This window comes from Otolemur garnettii, unplaced genomic scaffold (genome assembly GCF_000181295.1).
Source record: "Otolemur garnettii isolate 467f Iridium unplaced genomic scaffold, OtoGar3 scaffold00120, whole genome shotgun sequence".
Lineage (NCBI taxonomy): Eukaryota > Metazoa > Chordata > Mammalia > Primates > Galagidae > Otolemur > Otolemur garnettii.
In genome coordinates, this window is record NW_003852515.1 from 4375367 (window position 1) to 4394733 (window position 19367).

Sequence of the window (19367 nt, forward strand, 5' to 3'; positions counted from 1 at the left end):
AGACCGAAATGTATCTGTAATGATATTATCACAACATACTGGTGATGTTGGTTTCAGAGCAAATCCTTGGCAAGTTTGTTTACAAACAATTTTTATTTCCTAGTAAAAATGTAAAAAAGACAAGATACAGAGCTTCTAATCGTTCAGATTCCAAATAAATGGGACTTTCTATAATAAATTTCATATGACTTATGAATGTAGTACCCTAACTCTACATAGCAAAAAGAATTGAACTCAAATGTTAACACAATTGAAAAGAAAAAAACTAAATTAAAAAGAAGAAAAGAAAATATAAGCATTGAACACTCAAAAAGCCACTAAACAAAAATTATTTAATTGCTATTGGGCAACTAATCTTACTTTGATTAACAAAGAAATTTTAAATCACCTAAGTATAACAGCTAAGCCATTCAATCTTTTCACACCCACCACCCCACACAAACACAGAAAGCAGCCAACATATTCACTTTTTAAAAAAATGTCTAATAAAAATATTTTTACCTGTAAATTGTTTTCTGTCACTCTGTTCCACCAAACCATATTGATGGGTACTCCTGATTTACACCTGTCAGCAAGGCAGCCAATAGGGTTCTTTGCTTTTCGTGCCTTTGATCCCATCGGAACTAGCCTCTCTTCCAGCATCCCCAGGCGATACTTCCTTGGCTAGGAAAAAGAAGGAAAGAAACCAGGCCACTCCTAACATCCCCCACACTAATCTAAACTAACATAACTAACATATTGAAGATATTGGGATTCGTGGAATAGGAAACAAGCAAAATTCTAAAACACTCCCTCTTAATATTTTTACCACCACCCACCAACTCCCACCCCCACACCAAACCCACACTTCCAAAATAACCCATAGTCCTAACAGGTTGAACAATAATATTACATCAAGCAACAGATGTTTCAGAGAAATACAGTATAATCTGATAAGACCTTATTCAATGAACAGAAATTAACTTGTCAGTACAACACTTTGCAAAATTTTTTTCACTGTCACTTACCTATTCTCACTGTAATATGAAGAAATGGCTTGAAGGGCACAAAATACATACAAAAAAAGTTCTCCAAACTATACTTTTTCAGTTCATCTTTCTACTTTATTTTCTAAACTGAGAACTACCCCCTCTTAAAAGCAGCAGCTAATCCCCAAGAAATGAATTTTTAAAAGATTTTTAAGTTTATGCAGATTAGGCTGGAGTACAGATCACTATCCTACTGGGCAATTCAATCTAAGCTCCTTAATGAAAAGAATAATTTCAGACTAAAAAAAAAAACAATAACAATACAAATTTCATTAGTCTTTTAAATATCAGTATCATAAACAGTTCAATACTGAACAAATTGCCCGATAAAATCATAAATTCATTAGTGTGGCTTATAAGAAAGTTAGTAAACCATCTTAATAGTGGGTAGCTGGACTTTTATATGTAAATATTAATGATAGTTTCCACCATCTGATTTCTTTTAACTACACTAAATTTGCATTATATTGCATCTTAAAGGGAATTCTGTAGATCTTTTTTCCTTTCCATAAATCTGTCCTTGTGAAGATACCTAACTTAAAACCTGAAATAAGAAAATCTGTGTTTATTCATTGTTCTGTTATGAGGTATAATAAGACTACTAAAACAATTAAAATTTTCTTCAAAAATATATACTGTATCCAGACATGTATTTTTTTTTAAAAATTGTCTAGTATAAAAAGAACCAATTTGAGAAAACAACTGATTTCTTCTAAATTTCAAAAGCCTTGCAAATAACGCTTATGAAAATTATTCTATGCAAATTAGATTCTCAAATCCAAAGACAGGCTGCTGCTATACTGTCCTTCATTTAAAGAAGACAAAAATAATTAAACTTACATTAAGGAAGACAACCTTTCCTACATAATAATTCTATCAGTGTACAGACTTTTAAGAAACTAAATTTTTTGAGACTAAATTTTCCACCTTTATGAAATATTGGACCAATCTAGTTACTCTATCTCAGAAGGAACTTGTGTAGATTACAACAAATATGTACTCTTCATGGTATATGCCACAGAACCAGATGATAAGTGAGAGAATTTTATTTTATTTTATTTTATTTTGAGACAGAGTCTTAAGCTGTCACCCTGGGTAGAGCGCCGTGGCATCACAGCTCACAGCAACCTCCAACCCTTGGGCTTAAACAATTCTCTTGCCTCAGTTTCCCAAGTAGCTGGGACTACAGGTACCCACCACAACACTTGGCTATTTTTTGGTTGCAGTTGTCATTGTTTTGCGGGCCTGGGATGGATTTGAACCGGCCAGCCTGGATGTATGTGACTGGCACCCTAGCCACTTGAGCTATAGGTGCCGAGCAAAGTTGAGAGAATTTTAAAGCAAGTTTTATCCAGTAACCTAACTCTTTGGAAAGAAGATAAGATTAAACTCATGTTTTTGTGTTCAAGTAGACAACTATAAAAAGTTTCTTATATAGTTAAGAGAAACACAACCTTAATTCAGCATTCACTAATTTAAAATTTGTCTTTTAGAAAATTTCTGGGCTAAAGATTATCTTTACGAGGCTTCTGACTTCAGCTATATTTTTAAAAAAAGTTCAACACATCTAAAAATGTTTACTTAAAATCACAACCTATCAAATAAGTCTTAATAAGAACATCTAAATTCTAGTCATTTATCTAGTCTCATTCAGTCATTTATCTGAATGAGAGAAAATCACTGCTTTAAATGGTCTTCTTTAATTTATATCTTTTGCAAATTGAATCACTTTTGACTCAGTCAGTGCAATTTATTTTCTATGTAACAGTATATTAAAGACAGAAAAGAATGATAACATTCTTCTGCTTCCACCCCATGCCCCAAGTATCTGTTAACTAACTAGCCCAAGGCCTTTCTTCTTAAGTAGAAGAGATCTCCAAATACGTAGGCTTATAAATGAAGTTTTTCTGTATTATGTGTGCACGTATAAAGTTTTTTCAATGCATAGCCAGAGATTAAACTCTCATCCAAATGTAAAACCTTCTACATGGTGAAGTGAAAAGATCTACAATATCAATACCATTTAAAATAGCACTGTAAGAAACAGAATACAAGATGACACCTGAAAAGAGGCAATAGCATGATGGTGAAAAATATAAACGTAGAGGGATAAGAGTACTGTGGTATTTGGGGAAAACCCCAAGTATTTTAGTCCACCATTAGTAGAGGGTCCAGCTTGAGAACAAAAGATGAAGCTTGAAAGTACTAAAAAAGTAATTGACTGCTTTTATGTCCTATGGTAAGGAGTATTATTCCATGCACAAAAGGGAGAAAGTTTGTAAACAGGAAATGACAAAATCAAATTTGTCTTTTAGAAGGAAAGTTCCAGCTTGGCACCCGTAACACAGTGGTTACGTTGCCAGCCAGCCACATACACCAAGACTGGCAGGTTTGAACCCAGCCTGGGCCAGCTAAACAACAATGACAACTGCAACAAATAACTGGGCGCTGTGGCAGGTACCAGTAGTCCCAGCTACTTAGGAGGCTAAGGCAACAGAATATCATGAACCCAAGAGTTTGAGGTTGCTGTGAGCTGTGAGGGCAACATAGTGAGACTCTGTCTCAAAAAAAAAAGAAAGAAAAAGAAAGGGAAAGGGGGAGGTAAAACTGGAAACAGGCAGTTCCATGGGCAAAAGGAAACTCATGAAAGCTTGTAAATGGGAAATGACAAAAATCCAATTTGTGTTTTAGAAAAGAAGTTCCATGGCAGTGTGGAGAAAGAACTAGGGGAAAGGGGAATAAAACTGGAAATGGGCCAATTAGTAGATCCTGCAGAGTAGCCTAGGTAAGGGTTTCTCAACCTCAGCACTGCAGACTTCAGATATTTGTTTGTTTGTTTGTGAGGGGTATTTGAGGGTGTTGAGCAGCACCCCTCTCCTTCCCACTAAATACCAGTGGTGGAGTTATTTACCACATCCCACTGTAACAACCAAAAATGTCTCCAAATACTGCCAAATGTCCTCTGGAAGTGGGAGAACATAGTGCCCCTGGCTAAGAATCACTAGTCTGGGAAGAGGGATGTGAACTAGAGGCAAGTAAACACAAACAGAGAGCTATTGCCTGATGGGGAAAAATTTGGTAGGTTAAAAACAATTATGATTAAGGTGATTAAAAGCAGAAGTCAAATGGAAGATGAGGAAATAAAAGGAACAAACAAAATTTTATGGGAAATGTTTATTTATTCTAAAGATTTCTAAGTTATACAAGATCTAAGCCCCTTCTCCAGAGCACATGAAAGCAACAATCCCTCTTCTCTTTCCCTTAGCTTCCAGAAATCCTTACCTAGACCAACCTTAAGAATTTAATATCTGCCAGGGTAAACTGGTCAAAGGAAAAAAAAAAAGAAAGTAGAAAAAAGACATAAGAAAAAATAACAAAAACAATAACAACAACAAAAAAAAATGCAATGACCCCAGGCGGAAAAAAGGCAAATTCTCTTATTGTTCTTCTCTTCTTGACACCCAGAATCAGTCCCATCCAGCTGGTTATTATAAAGTGGGAAACATTTTAAAATGCCTTAATCAGGCTGGCAGTAAAGCTTAATCCCAGCTACTTGGGAGGCAGAGGTGAGAGAATGGCTTAAGCCCAAGAGTTTGAGGTTGCTGTGAGCGGTAAGGTCATAGCACTCTACTGAGGGTGACATAATAACACTCTGTCTCAAAAAAAAAAAAAAAAAACAAACAAAAGAATAAGAAAAGGTTTGCAAAACAGTCTTGAGTAGCACTTCTCAAAGTATAATAAACATATAAATCTTCTGAGAATCCTGTTAAAGATTCTGTTCAGTGGGCCGAGTGAGGTCTGAGAGTCCACCTTTCAAAAGAAGTTACCCAGGCTCTAATTGGTGTTAATTGGTGACCTGGAGAAGCAACAACAAGGGGTGCAAATAGATATCGTAGCCATTCCCCAAAATTAAAAGTGGCAGTAGTTTAAAAGAATACTCCGACTCCTTCCAGCTTCCTACTCTTTAGAACTTGACCTAAACACTCAGATCCTCACTCATAGCCCCCAAAGCCCTAAGTTTTCAAAAATTTCTACCCCATTCCATAAAAGCTGTGTCCAATGGTATAAAACTAAGGGAAGTCCACTGTCACTTCCTAACCAGTCTAGACTGTGTCAAAAAGAAAAAAACAACTAATTTTACAACTGTTTTAATCCGGAAGCCTAGATGCACACACACATATTTCTTCATTCATTCAGAAGCTTCTCTGCTCTTCTTAAAAATACAATGATCAAGAAAATCTATTCTTTTCCTCAGGAAAGTTCAAAAGCTAAAAAACAATCTATAAATACCACTGCTTGTATAGAAAAATGTAGTTAAAGCTACCAACTAACAGATCAATCCAATACTTGGTACAACTCTTTTGGTAATTGTAAAAGAGTATAATCTCCAAAATGCCTCACATTAACATTTGCACATTATTACACATTATTCAAATCTAATCATCAACAGTAAACTAGAGAAAACAAATTGTTATCCCAGGACAAAAAGTTTCCAATGTCCTGAATTACAAGAACCACCTTTCAATACCAAAAAAAATAATAATTGTACTTCATTAATTGTACTCTGACAACAATGAATGCTCTAAATGACACTTTTAAGTGATTTGTATTTTATCACTCAGAACACCTTCATAAACTTGAAAAATACTAGTACACATATATGAAATACATCTCCCTTCAGTCAATGCTTAATGAATACATAAACTCATTATCTTTTGCAGTAACAACTCAGCAAACCTACCTCCTACCATTACTTAAGAATCTGAGGTCCACTGATTAGAAAACTAGGATTTACTACATATTTATTTCAAAATAAGCCGCCATTTGTTTTACAACCTCCTCTGACTCCACATGGTCTTCTCTCAGTTAAATATTCTGATAGTTACAGTTATGAGAACTAAATAAAAGATTATAATCCATTAATGGAAAAAAATAAACCCCAAACTGATTAAAGACATTTAAATTTTCAAAATCAAACTAATTTCCATATATTTGTTAACACAGGGATCTAACTATACATAAGTTACCTATTAGGAGTGTTAACAAAACACATCTGGATTTTAAAGGCTTATATAGCTTATTTTTTTTTCTTTTTTCTTAAAGTCATCAGAAGTTTGTCTTATATATAGCTAATTATTTAGAATAATAAATCCAGATGTACAAATCACTACTGCTTGGGCTCCAGTGAATTTCATCCATGGGTAGAAGACTTACAAATCAAAAATCATAATCTAAGACTATGTTGTATTTATCCTCCCCATTCATTATTATTAACTGTGGGCTTTCCATGAAAATACATTAGGTTCCTTACATTTTCACTGTTTAAGTTTAAACAAGGGTAACGTAGGATGGGGTGAACAAGTAGGTACAGAAAAACAGACCATCATTGTTTAAAACCTCATGAGCAAATAAACATGCACAGGTGAGAAAGACATTTTAATCTGTGAAGCCTATCCACAAGTCATATGAGAGGATGAAAACAGAAGAAACAACTAAGTTAAAACTCATCTAAATGTTACCAAATACAGCAGAATATGATTTACAGACATAAACACATACATACATAAATAAATTTTTAAACTATTACCTACAAAATAACTTAAAGAAAACCTACAAAAGTCTCTTATGTTCTAAAAACCTCAACGTGGGTGGGAGGAGGGTGAGGGATAAAAACTTACTATTCTGGTGACAAGCACACTAAAATCCCTGACGTCAGCTATTACACAATTCATCCATGTAAAAAGAACACCTGTACCCTCTAAAATTTTTAAATTATTTTTTAAAGTCTTATCATAAAAGAAAACTCTCAATGTTACATGAGAATTTCATGCCACCAAAAATAAAATCTGCTGGATTATCCTTGCTAAGCAAGCAAGGCTACATTTTATTTCTAAAGAACCAGAACACCAACCAGCAATTTCTTACATCATTTTAATACATGTAAGATATAAAAAATAAAATACCATGCCAAAGTGATTTTAATATTTTGAATGAGAATGAGGTTTCTTCTAATTCAGAAAAATTATTTCCATACTAAATTAACAACTGTGATAATTATTAAAATTTTATATCAATTTTAGTTTCTTACCAAAAGCAATCATCATGCTAACAACATGCCTTTTGGCTTATAAGCAAAAGGTTTCCTTTTGGTCTAATTTAAGTGTATACTTGATTAAATTCAATCCTGAAATTAAGCAGAGTAGCTTCAGAAATCCTCTTTACCATAAATGAATTTGAATTATGATGCTGTTAGTGAAAAGTGATCGGGGGACATACTCAGAAACAGTTTTAATTGAAAAATCATAAACAATTGAAGACTATACTAACAACTGCCATTTGACAAGCACAAGATACTATACTATGCCAAGCACTTTCAATCCATTAATGTATTTAATTCACATAATTCTATGAGATATTATCTATTATGACATTACGCCAACTTTATAGACGAGAAAAGTGAGTCTCAAGAGAGGCTAAAATAACTTGCCTATAACTAACAAGTAACGTAAGGTCAGGCTCCAACACTTGCACTCTCAACTGTGGTATCCTGTCTCCAATTTAAAGAAATCTATTCTATATTCTTTAGTATTTCTTGACATATTATAATCTTAACATTAATCTAGCTAAACCTGAGATGACCAAATACAAATTCCTAAATAAATCAATCTCTTTTAATCTAATTGGCATGGATGGAATTAATGAGAAACAGCTAGAGACTTTCAAGAAATAAAAGTAAGAAGTTCTCCTTTCCTATATTCAAAATGCAAGAAGAACAAATCTTGAAAATAAAACAAGAGTTGGGGGAAACTACAGTGTTTAGTTAAATATCCTAAAACATAAGTTAGCAAGTTTGTGGATGAGAATTCTAAACTGGTCTTTACTAATTCGTTCACCACATGTGCTTTCCAGGAAAGCAGGGATGAACACTACCATTAAGGCCAGGTTCTTAATACCAGTTACTATACACTGCAGATAAACTATCCAGAATAGAGTGTAAAGAAGCCAATGATCTCAGAATGATCTATTAATTCATAGATACAAGTGGTAAACACATCACGGTTTTATTACAATCAACTACCACTATTATGTAAGAACTAACTCAAAATCCCCAAAGCTAAAAAACTAGATGAATACAGCCCACAGTATTACATTTTGTGTATAAAAGACAACCTAATTTCAGTTTAGATGTTTAAATACAATGAAGTGTCAAAATCATAGTACTACACACCTGAAAAATACTTACAAAAACAAAATCTTACCAGAGCTCTTTTTAAAATCAATCAATAAAGCAAAATTCTCCTCCACTCATGAATTTAAAAGAATCTTTCTTAGTTCAATAAAAACAGTCACTGCACACAAAGTACCAATTAAAATAAAGCACAGCAAGTATATGGTCAAACCTCTCATAACAAAACTTAATCTGTTCTAGCTCGGTGCCTGCAGCTCAAGTGGCTAAGGCACCAGCCACATACACCTAAGGTGGTAGGTTCAAATCCAGCCCGGGGCCTGCCAAACAACAATGACAGCTGCAACCAAAAAACAGCCAGGCATTGTGGCAGGAGCCTGTGGTCCCAGCTACTTGGGAGGCTGAGGCAGGAGACTCGCTTGAGCCCAGGAGTTGGAGGTTGCTGTGAGCTGTGATGCCACAGCACTCCACCCAGGGGGACAGCATGAAGATCTGTTTCAAAAAAAAAACAATGACAGCTGCAACCAAAAAACAGCCAGGGCACTGGCGACAGTCTGAGGCTCTGTCTCAAAAAAAAAAAAAAAAAAAAAACAACTTAATCTGTTCTTTCCAAAGTACATTTTTATCTCAACACAATCCTGGAGTATTCTTAACTTACCAAGGAAAGAAAATTAACTCTTTTAAAGTGTAATTGTTTTCTGTAGGATCTATCATTTTCAAACAAAGTTTTCAATCTAATGTTGCCTACATATTTTTAGAAAATGAACTAACTAGAAATAAATAGGAAAAACATTTAAGTGGGCTAATTAAAAAGCAAAGAAAGACAAGACAGAGCCATTTGCTAAAAGAATCTAATTGCCACAAATTGTTGGCAATAAAAATGACAGTGTGTTCAAATTACATTATATAAAAATAAAGACAGCCCTTTGTTTATTCAAAGTTACTAATTAAAAAAACACAAAAAACAAAATTACTATTTATCAGATTGAATATTACCAAATTGTTGAGCTTAAAAAAAAGAATTGTTAGTTTAGCGCCTGTAGCTCAGTGGTTAGGGCACCAGCCACATACACTGAGGCTGGTAGGGGTTGAACCTGGCCTGGGCCAGCTAAACAATTGACAACTGCAACAACAAAATAGCTGGGCATTGTGGCAGGCTCCTGTAGTCCCAGCTACTTGGGAAGTTGAGGCAAAAGAATCACTTAAGCCCAAGAGTTTGAGGTTGCTGTGAGCTGTGACACTACAACACCTACCAAGGACAACATAATGAGATGCTGTCTCAAAAAAAAAAAAAAAAAAAAGAATTGCTGAGGTAATTAAATGATACAATAAAATATAAAACATATAACTTATGAAAGAATTATTTAAGTTTACCATATTACCCAGAACACACACAGGAAGTCATCATCCACACAAACGAAATCAAGTTTCTACCTACCCACCACTACATGACAAGAAACCCCTACATGAATTTTCACTAAATCTTGAAATTTGAAACATTAATGTTTAAGAAAATTAATAATGGCTATAGAAGAGGACTGAGCATCTCAAAGAAAAGGTAGATATCCTCAGAGCAGCTATAGAACCACTTTTCCAGAAGGCAATTTTAATGCAGACTGATCCAGAACTATTAACAGGAGATATTTATTTAATAATAGTTAATTTCCAAGCAAGGCTAGAAAGGTTTGGCCAACACCATGTATTGTTTAATACCAATAAGAAGTACCATTCATAGAGCATTAATGTGCCAGATAACATCCCATTTAGTCATCAAAACAGTCCTACATAGGTGGTACAAAGTATTTTCACTTGGATTCTGCAAATGAATAAAATAAAGAATCCATTAAGTCAAAGACACAGAGATAATCAGTGAAGAAATATGAATGCAATTCTGACTTCCTGACATCCAGATTGAAACCTTAAAGCCTTAAGTATTATTCAATACTATCAGGTTATTACTATTCTTACTGTTTGCTCCTTGAGAAAAATTAAAATTCACCAACAGCTTTGATGTCTATGGAGTGTTTCCTGTTTGCATGCTTAGTACAATGTCCCATTCCTGGAACCTCTCTTTGTGTGTGGTTAGAGCATGGTCAGAGTATACAGAATGTACACTAAAACAGGGGTGACCACTGGGCCTTCAAAGGAACCACATGCAGACACATATAATCTTCCATCTCTTGACTTTTAGGGGTTTGTGGTGGGCAGAAGCTAGAGTTTGAATTGACCAAGATGAATCTGGGTATGGAGAAGGATTGTACAGAGTACTATGTGTGCTGTTGTCAGCCAGATCTTCCCTTGGCTTGGTTCAGGGTGTCCTGTAACAGAAAGTTTCTTAACTAGAATACAAGATCCGGGCGGCGCCCATAGCTCAGCAGTTAGGGTACCAGCCACATACATCCAGGCTGGCAGGTTTGAACTGGCCCAGGCCTGCTAAAACAACAATGATAACTGCAACCAAAAAAGTAGCTGGGCATTGTGGCGGGCACCTGCAGTCCCAGCTACTTAGAAGGCTGAGGCAAGAGAATCGCTTAAGCCCAAAAGTTTGAGGTTGCTGTGAGCTGTGATGCCACAGCATTCTATCGAGGGTGACAAAATGAGACTCTGTCTCAAAAAAAAATACAAGATGAGGCCTCTTGAAAGAAAGACTGACACTGTGTTCTCCTGAAAGAGAAGCAGTTCCTCAAGGTTACTGTGTATTGTGGCCTGAGTTTAAGAAGCTATACCCATTTCTTTGAAGAATCATTTACTGTCAGACCTTGATAAGATTTCTAACTTGGAAGACTTCCTACCTGGAGAAATAAATTTAAATCTTTAAAATAAATAAATAAAATTCACCAACAGGCCCTGAAAAAGCTAAACAGGGTGCTCCTCCCATCCTCAGGGATTTGGACCCCAACAATTTCACCAGTCTCCATAAGGGACCCATATATATCTCTAAACCTAAAACCTCACCAACATCTGAGGCTGAGACAGTAAACATTCCCACAGATTAGCAAGTGGAGCTGAATGGAATGTATTTAGGACTAAAGGGCTGGTCCTAAAAACATGGAATTCTAAATACAGTATTTCACAGAAATATTACTGAACAATACTGATGTGACTGACTGTAAATCACCAAGTAAAACACTATTTCTTTGAGAACATACATAAAGAACTTAAAAACAACTGTTTTACATATTATTTTAGTTTGCAATTTCCTTTAAAATTTCAGTTATTTTTCAGTATCTTCTCCATTTTCTCCACATCTTTATTTTATTTATTTGTCCTGGTATCAATATCTACCAATATTAGATTTACTGTGCCAAAAGGGCCTAACTATTAGCAGGATTAAGAAGAGATTTACATTTTTTTTTTTTTTTTGAGACAGAGCCTCAAGCTATCCCCGCTGGGTAGAGTGCCATGGCATCACAGCTCACAGCAACCTCCAACTCCTGGGCTCAAGTGAGTCTCCTGCCTCCGCCTCCCAAGTAGCTGGGACCACAGGCACACGCCACAATGCCCAGCTATTTTTTTTTTGGTTGCAGCCATCATTGTTGTTTGGCAGGCCCAGGCTGGATTCAAACTGGCCACCTTAGGTGTATGTGGCTGGTGCCTTAGCCGCTTGAGCCACAGGCACCGAGCTGAGATTTACATTCTAAATCACCTATGTTGTAATCCTATTAATTTCTCCAGGCTTACTTTGTCTTTCTCCATTGAAGAACTCTACATATAGTAAACACTCTCCAGTTACTTTGTTATTCAACTTTTTATTGCCTAGAGTGAAAATAACGTAAAAGTCACCTTTCAAAGACTTTAGAACAGAAATGTTATAAGAAAATATTTAAATGCCAAATTAATCAGAAAATACGTACAATCATCAATAACAGAGATGGCAGAGACAAATGTACTTAAGATAAAGAACAGTACACAAAGGAGGACCCAAACTAGTTCAAACAAGGAAGAAAGCAGAGAAAAGTACTGCTAGTGAATTTTCTCTCAAGCAGAATAATACAACTTCCACACATCCTCACAAATAAGCCATAAGCAGGTAAGCCAGCCAGACCCCTTTGATCTCACTTCTTCTATTACCCTAACGCAGAGTTTTAATTTCAATAACAGAAAAAATAAACACAATACTTCAGAAGGCTTTGCTGCCTAACACCAAAAAATTAAATTTGTTATTAAAAGTATCTACAAAAGCGAAAATCTATTATCCCTGCTATTAGAAATATAATGCAAATGTTCAGGCAAAGCTGCATTTTGAGTAAAACAACATACTAAAGTAAACCAAAGAAAAGTAAATGATGCTTACCAGAGCCTTTTTTGCTTTAATAAAGGGGGGGGGGGGGAGCTGAATAGGAAAATGACTAGAGGAATAAAAAAGGCAAAGAAGGGCAATAGCCCAGAAAGATAAAAAAGGGGAAGCCAAGAACGCTAGACAAATTTTGAAGATTACTCGTTTGGCCTAGGATTTACATCAGTCACATGTGGTTGCACTACACCAAAACCCGCAGCTTGACAAGAATAATTACAATATCGCAGCACAGAACCACTAAATTTATGAATATATTTCAACACCTACCTTTGTTATAAATAAACTGTGTTCCCAAAGGAGTTGTCACCATAACTTTTACTGCTTGTCTAGATTCACAGTAACTATCAAGTCTTGGTTTTCTTTTTTTCCTTTCCTTTTCTCTTTTTTTTTTTTTGAGACAGAGTCTCACTTTCTTGCCTTCGGTAGAGTGCTGTGGCATCACAGCTCACAGCAACTTCAAACTCTTGGATTCAAGCAATTCTCTTGCCTTAGCCTCCCAAGTAGCAGGGACTACAGTCACTAGGCACAATGCCCAGCTATTTTTAGAAATGAAGTCTCCTCTGGCTCAGGCATGAGCCACTGTGCCTGGCTAAAGTCTTTGTTTTCATACCAGTGCTCTACTTTAACTGTATCTTGTTAGTTACTGAGATTTCCTCACATATTGATCACTAAAATAAACTCCCACCTCTAACAAAACTTAAATAATGATTCTTTTTCTATCTATAAAATTAAGTGTTCCTAGTGTAGAAAACAAAAGAAAAAATAATCAGTGCTTCTTCTCAAACATCAATAAAAAATATCCCTTTCTAAAAATTTTTGTATCCATCATGGTCCTACAATTTTATAAAATAAAAGTGAATTAGTAGAAAAATGACTGCACATCTGAATTATCACAGTATTATCAAATAGTAATACAAGTCTCTAAACATTTACTTTCAATGGTTTAACTATCACATTACAGACAGGCAGCAATTCAGGGATTAGCACTTGATAAGAGCAGTAGTGCCCTAAGGCATACACTTCAACTCTTCAGGAAATTTCTCCAATAAAGGCCAGATGAATGGTTCCTAAAGATACTAAGGCCTAAAGCCTTGTTTTCTTAATTATTCTCAGAAAGAGGAGAGTTAGAGTTTACTAAAGGTGCTATTTCTACTGCTCATAATCAAGCATACTTTTTGCCTCATTATATTTAGCTTTTACATGTCCCTCGGCCTCGAAAGTTCAACTTAAAAGTTATCTCCATAAATTCTTCTGGATGTAGAAAATTCTCTGCTACCTAGCAATCACCAAATATTTAAATTGGCACTAATTAATATGCTGCTGTGTAAATGTTCTACAGTAGGTTCATGCATTGCTTCTCCAATTAGATGTGAAAGAACCAGGAACAATTCCTTTCTTTTCAATTTTCCACATAGCATATAATAAAACTGCCTATAGGGAAGATACTTGTCTGATCCAACCCTGTTAAATCACATATCCTCATAGGCAAAAATCAAATATACTTGGCCTAGAGGTCTACCTAAGATTTTAGAAAATTCTAACTGTGAAAGACTGGTAACTCCCTGTTCTTCCATATTTCATTATAAAATGAAAAGCTACCAAGTAATCATGCTAGCCTGCTTAGACAGACCTGGAACTACAATTAAATATTAATTAAATTTTGAATTACTTCCACTAAACTTATGTCATTAAATAGATACCATAAATTACTACAACAAAAGAAAAATAAGGAAAGTCTCCATATTCCTTCAACTCACAATGTGAAACATGCCATACTCCTATGCCAAGAGTATTTTCTAATACGGAACGATGTTAAAGATTCTCAACTCAACCACAAACAATTTAAATATGGATGCAACTTATACCCTCATAAAATTCTAACTATATAACCCACTACTGGAGAAACTCTCCAGGTCCCTAGACTACATATTATTTTAACTGTAAAAGGTTAAAAAAAAAAAAAAAAAAAACCCCAGTCCTTCAAACCTACATGAATAAATACATGAACTATAAATTTCGAGGTGGAGCTGACAAGTGAATGCTTCCAGTTTAAACAGAAACTGAGTTTTAGAGATGAAGACACAATAGCAACTATCTAGGTCACACTTGTCATTTCACAAAGGAGAAGACTTGGGCCTAGAAAGTTGGCCCAAGGGCACAAAGATAAACATCCAGGACTTAAAAAAAAAAAAATAACAGTAAAGAGGTAATTTTACTGTTATTAGTCTGCTTCCATTAGGAAATATGCTTTTTTCTTTTTTGAGATGGGTTGTCTTCTGTCACCCAAGCTAGAGTCCAGTGGCATCATGATAACCTACCACAACCTCAAACTTCTCAGTTATAGTGATCCTGCTGCCTCAGCTTCCCTGGGACTATTGGTACATGCCACCACATCTTGGGAAATTTTTTTATTTTGGGAAATGACTAGGTCTTGCTCTTGCTCAGGCTGGTCTTGAACTCCTGACCTCAAGTGATCTTCCCACCTCACCCTAACAAAGTGCTAAAGATTACAGGTGAGAGCCATGGTGCCTAGCCCATTAGGATATATTCTAATATCTCTCCAAATATTAAGATCACATTTGTAGTAATATTTCCTTTTATTATTTTAGAATAAATTTTTAAAAGAAAAGGTACTTCTTGATCCTTTTTCCAATCCCCAGTAATTTTTACTATTTTCTCAAAACTAAACATTAGTACATCTATATCATATATTCCAACTTTAAGACAGTCTACCAACTCCTTATATTAGGAATATTTGTAAGTATTAATTTGCTATTCTAGTTTTACTGTATGCTCATACATCAAAAATGCTATTTACAACAGTTAACTGATTATTTTTAAAACAAGAAAAAAACATTAGGAAAATGTCTAAGACAACTTAAGAATTCTGTATTTTCTCCTAAAGAGCTTTAGACAACTTGACTACCAGGTTATATCTGCTATGCACTTCCATATTGACAGGACTTGCCTCTTGTCCTCTCTCACTATTGTCGTCAATGGGTCTGTTTGTGTCTAACTCTCTTCCATTTCTAACATATACAAGATCTGACAATTAAGTTTGCAAACTTGACACCATGCCCTTCCATTGGCAGCACTGTACAAACAACTCAGTAAGCGTTCATAACCTTGCTATACCAGTGTCTCACAGCTATGTTTGTGTCAACACATGACAGTGCCTTAGTGAGTGGCATTCATTATTGTTGTTGCATACTTTGTGTCCTCGCCTAAGAATGCCAAAGACTGAATCAGTGCAATGAAATTTTGTGTTAAATTTGGCAAAAGTAGAAGTGAAATCAGGGACTTACAGACATGTTAGTACAAGATTATGGGGACAATGCTATGAAGAAAACAATAGTACAAATGGATTAAACGTTTTTCTGAGGAGACAGAAAACGTCACTGACAAAGATCAGGGCAGCCAGTAACAAGCAGAACTCACAAAAACATTGCAAAAATTCATCAAATTGTGCATCAAAATCATCAGATGACTGTAAGAAGCACAGGAGACCAAGTAAACATCAACAGGGAAACAGGAAAATCTTAACTGAAAATCTTAGCATGAGAAAGATGTGTACAAAAATTGTCCCAAAGGAGCTCACTGATGAACAAAGGCAAAGGAGAGTCAAAGTTTGCCAAGACCTTTCAGACAGGTAAGACCATGTTTAGGGCCATGTTATCATTGGTAATAAAACATGGGTGTACCAATACAACCCTGAAACAAAGTGACAAAGTGCACAATGGAAGGCAGCCAATTCTCCACCACCCAAAAAGTTCCATCAATCCAAACCAAAAGTCAAAATGATGTTGCTAACCTTTTTTAATACCAGAGGGATTGTTCATTATGAATTTGTACCAACTGGACAAACAGTTTATCAGGTTTACTATTTGGAAGTGCTGTAAAGGCTGCATGAAAAAGTGAGAAAAAACGACCTGAACTTTTTGCCAAGAACTCATGACTCTAGCACCACAACAGTGCACCAGCTCACATAGCCCTGACTGTGAGGGAGTTTTTAGCTAGTAAACAAATAACTGTGTTGGAACACCCTCCCTAATCACCCGGTCTGGCCTGCAGTGACTTTTTCTTTACCCAAAGATAAAGGAACTATTGAAAGGAAGACATTTTAATGACATCCAGGACATTAAGGGTAATAGAATGAGAGAGCGGTGATGGCCATTCCTGAAAAGGAGTTTCAAAATTGCTTTGAAAGGTAGACTAGGTGCTGGCATTGGTGCATAGCTTCCCAAGGGGATTTCCAAGATGACCATGTTGATATTCGGCAATGAGGTATGTACCAATGTTTCTAAGATGAGTTGGCAAATTTAACTGTCAGACTTACAAAACCAAATGTTCTAACTTATGAGAAAAGTATAAAAAGTAAGAGTAAATTTACTCTTGGTGATAGCCTATAAGGAAATCTACAAAATCAACACCATATACTTTAATCTATCGATTCTGGATGCTGAAAAACATTTTATAATTACTTTCTTCTTCTCATCCAAGTCTCAAAATGAAGTGTATAACGTTAGTTGTGTGAGGTATTAATGTAATTTATATCTGTCCCCATAAATTTTTTTTGAGAGTATCTAGCCTCCCTAAATTTTTAAAACCACTGTATTGAGATATGATTAACATATAAAAATCAGTACATATTTATGTATACAACTCAAAGAGTTGGGGTTTAAGTATATAATGTGAAGCCATCACCACCAGTGATTCCAAAATCATTTTATCCTATCCTCTAATCAGATCCTTCCTAGAAGCGTCTTAAGATCATATTAGCATTTTTAAAATTAATATTTATTTTGAGCCTTTCTTCCATTACTTAAGAAGCTAGATGCCATAATTTTATAGTAATTTCCACCAAGATTTTCAACCTCCTGAACATCTTCAGCTGCTACTGATCCTAACCAAAAAGACCACCTTCTCTAGAAAATTAATAAGATTCTCATGAAGACTCAAAGGCATCAAACAATTCATCTGACCTTGTCACAACATCAGTCCTTATAAAATACTTTAAAAACATACATAAGGTCTACAAATATCTATGTGTGGTCTATCAACTTCAATCCCAAATAAAGTTTAAATTATATTTCTAGAATGAAAAGATTTCAAACTGTTTTTGAATAGTTGAGCTAATTATGAAAAGTTGAAAAGTTGAGAAGTTTAAATTAGGAGAGAAATTTAGACAAAGACATCAGAAAAATAAAGTTAGAACATGATTAATATACTCACATATTAACAGCAACTATAATATTAAATTAGGTATTACCTTAAAAATAGAATATGTTAAGATACAGAAATTAAGCAAAAATAAGCAGGATTTCATCCCTTCAAATAAAATCTCTATATTCCATACACAGATCCAAGAAAATTCCACATATAATAGGTTTTTTTAAAAAGATAAACAAAAGGCAAGAAAAACATTATAGACCATAAAAGGCTCCTCTCCTGCTTAAGAAAACATTGACTCTATGTAGGTAACAATCCCTACATCACTTCTAAACTCCATTTAGTTTCACTCAAGTTTCAATTTCACCTACCTTTCTTCTCTGAGAGATGTTGAGGGCACCAAAGTCATTAAACAAGGATGAAGCAGGTGAAGTTAGAGGATCTGGAAGGTAAGTTATATAAGTTTCCATATACACAACTCAAGTAACCCACAAATCCAACAAATGTTTAACTTGACAATGCTCATAACAGTAATAAACATCATATACTATAATAAATAAACTCAGTGCCTCACACAAAAAGGATGTTTAAATATTTCTGAATGAAACACAAATTGGTGAATCCTTCATTTAGCCAATACTTAGTATACATACTCAGAAGCCAAATAGGTTAGGAAATAGCTATTTAATTAGAATCAAAACAAAATTCAAATAGTAGGAAAAAGGAAATAATTCTTAATCATGCTACTGGGAGCGTGTTTATGGAAGAACTAAGTCCACTTATGGTAAATAAATGTTTGTGTCCTTGAGACCAAGTCTTGGAAAAGATAAAAGGTGGTGTGTGGGGGCGTCAACCATACCCTCAAAGATCCAGACTTGTACTTAAACAGTGGAAAAGTCTTAAAACCATCTATTCTACAAATATTCCATATTTTTATTACCAGATATTTTATAATCTTCCTTAAAAGATAAATTGTTACATTTTTAAGATGAAAATATTAAATATTTCAAAACACAGACATGAAAGCCAAAGATTTTATAGATTCAAAGTTCCATTATTCTATGGACAGAAGTTACAAAGAAATTACATATCTTAATTATTTCTCACAAACCAGAAGAGTTTCTGAAAAAGTATGCATGAGATATGGTAAAATATTTTACCTTCACTTATGAGAGCTTTAATTAATCTTATATTTATTAATCTCATTAAATTATGTGTGAAATCCTAAAAATTATATTAAATGCCTTCATTTAAAGAAACTTTAAATCTCTTTATCATGTAGAACATATACATTGCTATTACATTTCTGTGACTCCTTCTACCTGGATTTTCATAGTCTTGCCCCTAATTAGCATTAACATTAATTTAACATTAAATTAATAATGCAAAGAGTAAGAAGCTAGTAAGACAGCAAGACAAAATACTTTTTATAGTTCATACATTTAAGGCATTTTTAAAAATAAGTAATATTTATCCTTTATGCTACCTTTGCCAGCATTTAGAAGTCAGCATTTAAACTCTAAAGTAAAAATAAAAATATGTAATGCTATAAATTAACTTCTAATAATTTTGTTCAAGATTAAAAAGTAACTACTTTTTATATAGTAAAAGGTTGAAATGTCCCAAGAGTGATGGAAATTTGATATATACAAAATGTCTATCACAGGATATAAACATGCAAATTCTT

The 19367-nt window shown here is 34.6% G+C and overlaps 1 protein-coding gene across 3 annotated transcripts in view; it reads right to left on the bottom strand.

Annotated features, from left to right (window-relative positions):
- Positions 1 to 19367, bottom strand: part of PAN3 (PAN3 poly(A) specific ribonuclease subunit) — a 146439-nt gene that overhangs the window by 98958 nt on the left and 28114 nt on the right. For all 3 annotated transcript variants that reach the window (XM_003797613.2, XM_023517766.1, XM_023517767.1), the window contains exons 4-5: positions 18052 to 18122; positions 502 to 663 (exon numbers count right to left, since the gene is read on the bottom strand). In XM_003797613.2, coding sequence (XP_003797661.1) covers positions 502 to 663; positions 18052 to 18122 — 233 coding nt within the window. The remainder of the gene's footprint in view (positions 1 to 501; positions 664 to 18051; positions 18123 to 19367) is intronic.